A 10,052-nucleotide genomic window follows, 5' to 3' on the forward strand; every position below is an offset into this window, starting at 1 on the left:
GTCATTCCGCGATTTTACACGTTGGGTGAAGAAGAGGAGGGAGAGAAGCGCTAGAAGACGTTGGCATTGATCTTGAATGACGACCGCTCTTCCACCTGGAGGAGAGAAGAGAAGAAAGAAGAAAAGAGGAGGACAAAGTCGAGGCATTGGGGGACTGGATCGCCCGAGGGGTTGGATGAACACGACAAAGATGACAGCAGTCCCCAAATTTACTTAATTCCCCATGATGCGATGCCGCGCTTGTAGTGCTGCTCCCTTTTGGGCGGCTACGGGTCGATTCTTAATCTCTCTTCGTGTGTGATGTGCCCGCAGGGAATGAATACTTCTCATCTCGGTTATGTGAAGTGGTGCACTGAGGGCCTGGATGGCGGCATACGTATGCAAGTTTGAGTTGAGCTTGTCAGGCGAGTTTTCCACAGGCTGTCCGGTGCTTAGCATCCTATACTGAAGCAAGTTTACGTCCAAAGATTCACATGAACGATGATGCGGAGCGCGTCGCAAGCAAAGGTCATGTGGCTGTTTTACTTTCTTACCCTGAGCTTAGTTGAAACGATCTCTCGAGTTTTTGACATTGTTCTATAAGGGTCAATCAAAGCAGCACGATGTACAGTGTGAAGACGCTAGATGCGAGGTGTAACATGTAAATAAGTAGTTTGTTTGTCCAGGAGCCTATGTACCGTCGAACGCCAAAGTAGATACAATTGAAATAGAAACGGAGAGTGACAGCGACAGCATGTGAAGCCCCAACATCTATCTGCGATGCTTTCTCTCCTCGAGTGAGAAAATAGCCACATTATGTCTCAAGTGAGCCCGAACCCGTGATCCGTCCGTGCCGGGGGTATATAATCCAAATATTTTGGTGAGTGAATGATGAAGAAGAAAAGTTATTCCGAGTTTTGTAAAAAAGGAGGAACCTCGGTATCCGAGAACCGTTGAACGCCGTTGTGCCCCAATTTAATTTTTAAACGCCAGACTCATACCGCAGAGTCATCCCAGTGAGAGATCCAAGATTCTATCTTCATGCCTTGGGGCCGTAGAACCAGTAGTACGCCGCGTACGGAACGCTGTCGGTGGCGCCGGGGGTGGTACACTGGTGCGCGACACCGCCGGCCGTGACGACGCGGTAGACGGCAGTGACACCCTTGCTGCCGCCCTTGTCACCGAGCAAAAGCCAGTCGACGGAGCCGGTCTTCTCCGGGCCGACGTCAGCGGAGGCCGGGGCCTTTGTGCCGTTGAGCTTTGCGCCCCTGAAGAGATCCTCGCCGACCTGGAAGGTGGGCACGCCCGTGTTGTCGAAGAAGTGGACGCCGAGCTGCTTCATGGGCGCGATGCCGGGCATGACGAGGTCCGCTTTGGCCGGGAAGGGCGAGGTGGCGGAGGCGCCGAATTTGGTGGTGCCGTCGGAGGTTAGGGGGAGGGGGGTGGACCAGACTGCGTTTGTGGTGAGGCCGTTGAAGATGTCGACGGAGGCGAGGGAGGCGGGACCGGTGGCGGGGTAGAGGGGTTGAGCGTCGTAGAGGCCTGCGAGGGCGCCGGTTGCTGTTGCGGTGATGGCGGTTGCGTTGACGGAGGTGCAGGTGTAGTTCTGGATGCCGTGGCCCAGGGCGATGTGCTTGAGGACCAGGTCTGCTGCCGGGGCGGGTAGTTCGACGCCTTGAGTGTGAGTGTTAGTCATGTTTTCTTATTATGTTTTCTTATTATGTTTTTTTATGAGGTTGAAGTTGGTGTTGTTAGTTTACATACCATTGCCGTTGACGGGGAGGGTCGGAGCCGTGGGTTTGGAGACGCAGCCGGCTTGTCTCTTGGCCGGGGCGGCGGAGACGAGAGCCAGGGAGGCCAGCAACAGGAAGTTCTTGGCGAGCATGTTGGCTGTTAGAGGAGGAGAAGAGTGTGGTGATCCGCGGGTGTTGGATGGGTGATCAGGTGTGTAAACGCGAGTAGTAGGCGGGAGAAGGGTAAAAGATATACGCAGTAGCAACCAGGCCACCACACCGAAAATATGCACGACACACACGAGGGCCGGAATAAGAGATTGGAGTGATTTCTTTTCTTAGATCGCTTCCTTGGAGGGAAACAGGCAGGTTGCGTCGGCTCCGGTTAGGAAATGGGGAATGCGGCGGGCCGTTTAGAGACAAGACCGGGGGGGCGGGATTGGTGTGTGGAGCAATTCCTTGAGCTGAGAATAGGTACGGCGCTTAAACGCGCTGCGATGGGGTTGGGGTGGTTGAGGTGGTGCTTCTTTGACCGAGACAGAGACGCAGAGCTAACGTGGGTGACGGGGACCACTAAATATGAAATTGAGAGACAAATGAGGATGGATGAACAATGTGTTTTCCAAAGCAGTGATTCGAATCGAGAGTTGGAAACAAGGAAATCGTCGAAGAGATGAGGAAGGTTTATGCTGTGAGACGGCCCGGGAGATTGAGAAGACGGGACGGAACTGGGAGATGGACTTTATATCATCAAAGTCTGTTGCTCGTTGCTCGAAAGCTTGGTAGGAAGGGGGGAGAAAAGACTAAAGAGAGTTGTGGGTGAGACGGACGGACGACCGAACCCTGCCACCCATCTCAGTGTGAAGGTGAGGGTAGAGATCCATCTATCCACACCACACTTGCACACGCACACACACACCCGAAGGAGGCGCACTTAGACTTGGGGTTCGGGTCTGACAAGGTAGGCTTCCTTTTCAGAATGCAAGGCGGAGCAAGGGGGGATCGTGCCTTTGGGTCTCCTAGCCAGGGTACATGATGGCATCTGGATGTAGTCCATGATGAGTGCAGCAGGATGGGAACGCTGGAGAGAGAGCGAGATACGGACTAGACAGACCGAGTAAAGGAAAGGAAACACGGACGCAACCCATTGGGAATGTACCAATGCTCATCTTGTGTTGCTGATGCTACCTACCGTGCCATTGCCCCTGGTCCATGTTTGGAGGTTCATGTCGCTGCCGTCTGGAAGGGTTACCCTGCCGTTACCGTTGAGGGCATCCTTTGATCCAAGGTGGGTAGGTAGCTTTGACTCTTGGAGGCAGAACGCGAGGCGGGAGGGTATCTTTTGGGATGAAGATGGGTATGATAAGTATGCGTGTCGTGACGGTGTCGTCTTCCTGTGCCACCCAGAAGGGGGAAAGGAGTCGGTTTCTCGCAAGGCAAGCCGACAGAATGGATAGACAAGGATCTTGGACAAGTTCCTTGAGGCAGAACAGAAGGTTGCCCTCTTCCTGGTTGGACATGAGACGAAGGGGGTCGAGGCCAAGGAGGATGGAAAGAAAACGGCAGGTCGCAGAGGACGTCTGAGAGGTACGTACATTCGAGGACAACGGTACGTACACGTGCAGACTGCGGAGATGCCTGGCGCAATGCGCGTCTAAGGTCGCAAGGCACCAAGGCAGCTGACCAATGGACCTGGAGACGGCAGGAGAGAAGGTGGTGGGGTTGCCAGTGGCTGGGAGGGGCCTGTTTGCCGGCCCTTTGTAGCTTCTTCCGTCAACCGTCACTTTTCACAATTCCGACCGTTTCTTCTGCCTCTACTGTGTATGAGTCTACCATATGGCACACCACGTTCTCTGCAGTGCTGCACGTCCACCCATCGTACACCGTCACGGGCAGTCAAATCTTGCTGCGGTCAACCTGAGCTCGGCCGGCCTATGCGGATCCTGGCCTCGTAGAAGGCGGCCACGAGTTGTGGAATACTAGAACCCTGCACAGTGAGCCTGGCGACCATGAGTCCATGACATCGCATGGCATCGCATCGCATGGCTCATGTCCCACCCGTCTGACTGCGTCTGGAATCATATACCACAACCCCGAGGGCAGAGTGACAATCCTACGTGCCACACAGCCACAAGTCAGAACTTACCAACGCCGCGGCAATCTCATCTTCCGAAGATTACGAACCAAGTGCTGACCCTGGCGCGGTGATGCGCGGGTTTAGATCAACTCATCAAAGAAAGGAATTACAGCAAAATAGACGGCGCGGCTGACTCACTCTTTGAACGACGCTGTCATCCAGAGAGAACATGGCGTCTGTCAGCGAGTCGCTGACAGTCAATCTTGGTTACTCTCTTGGCTATTGAGGCACGTTGTAATACGTTGCAAAGCGCGCGGGTCTCCAGAAGCCAAGACTCTTGGTTGTCTCTGAGCCCGTTCTTGGCTTTGTGGAATCTTCGGAACCCTCCAAGATCCTATGGGACTGGGTCCAAGATAGCCGACATGGTGCCAACTCTGTCGCCTGTTTTGCAACCTTGGCCCTCTATGTCGCTGTCTCGAAGACCCTCGAGTCCAAGTAAGACGTCTGCTAATACGCATACAGAATTCGTACTTGTCGGTCCATTTCATTCTCGCGTCGTCAAAATACCTCATTTCTTCTACTGCAACCCACCTGGTTCTCCTCAATGTGGCGCTGGTGGCGTGCCAGGGTCGCTTTCGGTACCCTCACAGGAGTCGAGTCTGTCATTTGAACGTCTATAATGTCACCTCACCATTCCGTTTTTCCTCGAGACTGTTAGACCATCGCGGGTGGGCGCGGCTAGGCGGTCTATTCAACCCCTCACGACTCCATCCTCGTGCGCCTCTTCTGCCCGCCGCTAATCCGCATTCGAGCCACGATGACTGGCTGACGGTGGCGGGGGTCGGCTGCCATGCTTCCGCTAAGCAGACACTCGAAATATAGCACGGCTACTCGGAGGACCGAGATCTTGAGAGGTCCACCCTCCTGCTGACTGGCTCAAGAAGCGGGCTTCTGACCAAAGGCAGGTCTCTTTATTTTTGGGAAGCAATCACTTTTCGGTCTGTAGGCCGAAAATACACATGGACGCGAAAATGTGGCAGTCGCGAAAAGACTTGCCAATCTCGTTTGGCTATCTGTAGTCATCTCGTTCCGAGAACTCTTCGGCATCACCTTTGGTTAACCCCGGAGTACTCTACGAAGGTTCAGCCGGTTATGAGCTCCACCGTCCGCAACTTCCGACTCAACCGGCCGTTTCTCCCGTTTCTCGGCGCCCTTCTCCCTGCGTCCAGAACGTTTCGTTTCCTTGCAACCTCGCAAGAGCGCACTGTTCACCACGGGGACAGTGGCGGACAGGGCCATTGCTCCACTGATCTCCTCCATGCCATCACATCACGACAACACTTTAATTCAGACGCGACTGGAACTCCCTTCTCCTGACGAGATCTCTAGATCCAACTTCTCCATGGTATCATGGCAACTCCCTTACAGCTTGACGAGCCAACATCTCGAACCTGAAACCTCACACAGTCACGTCACAATGTTTGGGGATCTGCAATGCCACGCCGGTGACATTTCTAATGCTACTGACTTTGGGCAGCTTCAGTGTTACAGATTCGGCTAAACTCCTCAGGGGCAACCGGGTAAAAAGTCGCTCTCCGGAATGCTGAATCTGACGGTGCCGGCCACCGGTGCCTATTCAACGGTTCCTTGCGCACGACTCAAACTCGGAGCAGCCTCGTCCTTGAAGCCGACGACGGGCGCACACGGAGCTCCGTGTCCTGAAGATTCAATACACACTTCCCTCAGGTCTGAACTTTGAATGCGAAATTGTGGGAACAGGGCTGCGGAGTCTCCGTTGGGAAATAAGCTTCTTGTACGAACACCTGAATCACAAGTGTCGCAACCGTCGTCAGCTTTCGAGGCTTATAGCAATCGATTTCACGATGGCTTCAGGCACGAAGACGTGCCACACGAGTTCAGCGAAATTCTCGACACGTTGGTTCTTGATCAATGCTTCAATCCATCAACCAGGACTTCGGCTGGCCGGCCAGGGAGATAGCCAACGACATGATCAGGCCAAGACAAGCACTACCGGCAACCTTGCACGCAAATCTAAACCCCTGAGCCGATCGCAAACATTGACATGGGATGAAGTCCTCGTGTTCGATGGCGTCTCAAATATTCCGCGCCGCCCGCAGGTTGTCTGATCAGGCATGACTTGTCAGAGACGCCAAAGCCAATTCCTCCTGACTGTCGCGTTGCGGGCGACTGAAAGACGATGAGCTGAGATTCGTTCCCTTGGGGTCTCCAAGCGAGGGGAAACTCCCCGTTTCAAACGGCCACTAAGCCTTAGCCTACGTTTCAGAGCACAGCGCACTGACCACAGCCTCTGCGAATCCCTTCAGTTCCCAGCTGTCCCCGTTGCTCAACTTTGTTGGTCTCCAGGAATTCATCTCCAGACGACCCAACAAACCCACTTCTACGCGGAGGATCATCCTTTTTCGCGAAGCCCTACATTTGGGGTTCATCCATACTTTCGCCAGTGTGTCGGCGATCAAACCGAGCATCACATCCTTGAATGATAGCAATCACTGCCTCCTGAACTACAGGGACTAGATGCGACTTTGGAAACTCCTAACAGTTCCGTCGTGCTGCGTGGTGCCTTTTGAAGCAACGAAGACGCCAGGTCGGAATTGAGCCTGGGTCACTGATCTTGATGTCAACCTCCCGAGACGATCGTATTTGGAAAGTTGGCTTGACCAACGAGGCGCAGGCTGCCGAATCGGCTTTTTCTTTGCTGGGAGAACGTTGGACCGTGGTCTTTTTTCCTCCGACCGGTTGACCCAAGAGGGTGGCACCTTGTGTTTATGACCGTCTGATCGACATCAAGCATCCAACTCACATTATCAAATACATGACTGCCTCCGTCGACAGCACAGTTTTTGGAGACTGCAGCATGTTTTCGACTTGCAAGAATGAGGTTCAAAACGTGGCCAAGAGACGTGCCGCAATCCTGCATTTCTCACCGTTTTCTGGAACTTTGAACAAACCACGGATCACGGATGGGTATGCAAGCTGTCCAGAGGCCGATGTTCCCTCCACGAGAGCTTTCGACGCTACGTGCCGCGCGGATGAGGTCTGGCAGAGTAGCACACCAAGCTTTCTGAACCCGAAATTGCAAGCCGAAGCGGCTGCGATGGCATCTGGACAACATTTTCCTTTCCTCTGCATCTTCTACGTTGCTCGGACTCTTTCCGAGATACATCGTTCATGGCTGTGAAGAAGAGACTTTCTAAAGAGGGGCTCGCACATGAGGCCGTCAGTGCCATCACGCGATTCTGCGGTCCCCCTCTTTACAAGCACACTCGACGGCCAGTTCATGTCACACAGACAGAAAGTCTTCCCGCTTCCAGCAGCACCCAGGCGGACTAAGGCACAGCCTGCCGTAGCTCATCTGCAGATAACCGACAAAGCACTTTCTCCAATTTCAGCAGTCTCTCCTAACTATCGCGGCAGTGGACCGCGGCGGCCGCATGGCGTTCTTCGGACCAATCACCCACGCTCATCGTCCTGAGCATGGGCGCTTACGTCGCATGCCAACGTTGGACTGCCTGCTGCAATGCTGCATTGCTCCAGTGTAGGTATCACGACAGAGTGCCTATCGTTCCCCAGCACACGCTATTGACCTCGCTTGCACCGCCTACAGCCGCGGTCTGCTGAGCTTGCTTGCCTTTATCGCGCTAGCGATTGTCAGTTGGAGTCTCGTCTGTTCCTTTCCCGTTTAGTTTGCTTGGCCACTTGGCCTCGAGGAGGGTCGGGCGTGAAATGCGCTTGTCGGCTACGTTGAAGATGATGCGGTGATGCGACGGTCATGTTGTTGGCGCTAGTGACGCGGATGTCGGATGTTTGCTGATGATTGACATTCTTGACGCTGTTGGAAGCCAGACCGGATGGACAGGAGGGTGGCCAGCATGGCAGTCTCGATCCTGGCTTGGCCCTCACATGATGAAGTCTACCTGCACCGGCGAGGCGTATTCCGAGTCGCTTGGACTTGTTGGTTCGCAGTTGACCGGTGACGGTTGATGGTCACAGAGGCTTCAGGCTCCCTATGGCGGCTATTGTGGCCGGTTCAATGGCCGCGAGGCAGTCTTGATGCGTTTGACACTCTTGTCTGGCTCTGTACGAGAAGCTCCAAGTCATCGAGCAAGAGAATGTCCAAGGTATGTCGAGGCCTCGGTCGCCTCATACGTGGCTGATTCTTTGGTTGCGTTTGACGGGCCCAATAGGTGTGTTATGCGGGCCACCATCTCCGGCGATGCGTGTAAGCCAAAATTCTCTCTTGACAGGTGAGCCTTTGCTGTGAACCCCGCCATTTATGTTTGGCTCGCCGTTGGAGTGGTGGGCTCTTGAAGGATGAGGTGTGTGTGCTGACCGGACTTACTGGCAAAAGGTAAGGGTTGTGAGATGCATGCTCCTATTTACAACACCAACGGCAGCATCTCTTGAAGGCTCCATATTGACTTTCAGTAGAGAACACACTTTCCGTTCCATCCATCAAGAAGTCCATCAAGAAGCAATTCATTACCCTTCGTTCATGCGCAAGATTGTCTGAGGGGCGATAGACCAGGCCGCTGCACAGTGGTGCGCTGAGGCCTGTTGGCCCCACTTTGGTAGCACTATATAGGTCAGCTTGCCGCCACCCCACTTAACCAACTATCACTGGATGCACACATCCACCAATCCCCGATAGTCTAGTGGTGAGGATATCTGCTTGTCATTGAAGATTCAACGATTCGCAGGGGACCGGGGTTCAATTCCCCGTCGAGGAGTTTCTTTTGCCTTTTTGCATCATTGTCGGATACTTTTTTGGTCCAAGAGTGCTTTCGGGTGATTTTTTTTTTTTTTTTTTTGAGAAGCAGACGACCTGGTGCGGCGTAGTCCAGGTCCGGGATACCTGCGGTGCATCCGTGGTAGGTCCGTGGGGGTATGCAAGTATCGAATCGAGTACAAGATTGTCACATTGGCTCTATTTAAGCTGATGTTTTTTCAAGGTTACGAGTAAAGAATAACCTTTTAACTTTTAGACTGTGCTGTTTGCTCTAAACGTTGCCCACTGCTCATGCATTCGCTTGACTTGTCCAGGCGTAAACTCGTTCCAACAGTTACTACAGGTTTTGTCAGTCAAACACTCAACTTGGCCGACGCATCTTCTGGTGCCAACACTTACTCTGCTTGATAATTCATGAAGTTGTAGAGAGGATCCACGCCCGGCAGATCGGGACATGTGTCCTGCCCAAGCGTGCAATTCCAAGATGGCGTCGCCTGCGCAGGCGTATCATCGACATAGTCCGTTCCCGTACACCCTCCCTGGAAGGTATGCGGCAGCCCGAACCAGTGTCCGACCTCGTGGACCGCCATGTACCCGCGATCGTTCCCCGTGGGCGAGTCCGCGCCGGGGACTGTGTTGGCGTCGATCTGGCACCCGTCCAGGATGAACGTCTCGGATCCGGGGAAGGCGTCTGCTTCCGGGTAGAAGCAGCGGCCTAGGGTCGGGTGGATGGCTTGCACGTAGATGTTGAGGGATTGGTAGGTGCCTTTGCGGAGCGCGGATTTCATGGCGAGTTCGTCGGTTGGGTTTGTGACTGTTGACCAGCTTGCGTTTACGGTGCGGGAGGTGCCGCCCAGGGTCATTGTGATGCCGTATTTGCTGAAGGTGTCGTGTAGGACCTGGAATTGCGCCTCGAGGGTGGCTTGCTGGGGCGTAGGTCAGTTCGGCAACCTTGGTTGATACACGGAGCGTGTTCTTACACTCAAGAGAGCCGTCTCATTGGGGGCGATTGAATGGAGATAGACTGGGACGGAAATGTTGGCTGCGAGGAGGCTGCTCCCGCTGCTCACGTCTCTGCCTGCTAGCGATCTGGCGATTTGATGGTCGCTGGGGTCCGGGGTTCCGCAGAACGAAGTTGGGGAGTGCAGGGATGCCTGTGCCAGTGAGGCACTCAATGTTGTTGTTGTTGTTGTTGTATTTAACGCCGTGGCGGCCGGGCTAGAGCCCTTACCGCAGACCTCCCGAAGGGTATATGGCGTGGAGGGCCGTGAGCCAAGGCTACCTACTCTACAGTACGTCGTCTCTTTACATCGTCCTCCAAATCATGCCTTGTGGCCACTACGCGTTCTGTCTGTCCCCGGTTCCCGCTGGTGCCCCAGTTTCATTCTTTCCCAAATCGTCCCTTGGAATCGGGAGGTTCTTTGTAGTCCGCACTCACATCTACCTAGGTGTGGATGCTGCTACCGCAGACAGATCTTCTGGAAGAAGTCCGTCA

The 10,052-nt window shown here is 54.1% G+C and overlaps 2 protein-coding genes and 1 non-coding gene across 3 annotated transcripts; 1 reads left to right on the top strand and 2 right to left on the bottom strand.

The window, feature by feature from the left end:
• Nucleotides 1-637: 637 nt before the first annotated feature.
• On the bottom strand, nucleotides 638-1,864 carry BDZ83DRAFT_736142 (malate dehydrogenase; the record flags this gene model as incomplete). Its single annotated transcript, XM_060512988.1, has 2 exons — nucleotides 638-1,653; nucleotides 1,744-1,864. 2 exons carry the CDS (start codon nucleotides 1,862-1,864, stop codon nucleotides 1,019-1,021), a joined length of 756 nt encoding a protein of 251 aa, XP_060357723.1. The 3' UTR covers nucleotides 638-1,018.
• A 6,605-nt stretch (nucleotides 1,865-8,469) lies between these two features.
• Nucleotides 8,470-8,558, top strand: BDZ83DRAFT_t325. Its single transcript has one exon. It is a non-coding gene; the product is annotated as a tRNA-Asp (tRNA).
• A 394-nt stretch (nucleotides 8,559-8,952) lies between these two features.
• Nucleotides 8,953-9,732, bottom strand: BDZ83DRAFT_594054 (metalloprotease 1; the record flags this gene model as incomplete). Its single annotated transcript, XM_060506689.1, has 2 exons — nucleotides 8,953-9,483; nucleotides 9,538-9,732. Coding segments are annotated over 2 exons (726 nt in total), but the record flags the coding sequence as incomplete, so codon positions are not given.
• Between the last annotated feature and the right edge of the window lie 320 nt (nucleotides 9,733-10,052).

The sequence above is a fragment of the Colletotrichum acutatum genome (genome assembly GCF_030867785.1).
Source record: "Colletotrichum acutatum strain CBS 112980 chromosome Unknown BDZ83scaffold_234, whole genome shotgun sequence".
NCBI lineage: Eukaryota > Fungi > Ascomycota > Sordariomycetes > Glomerellales > Glomerellaceae > Colletotrichum > Colletotrichum acutatum.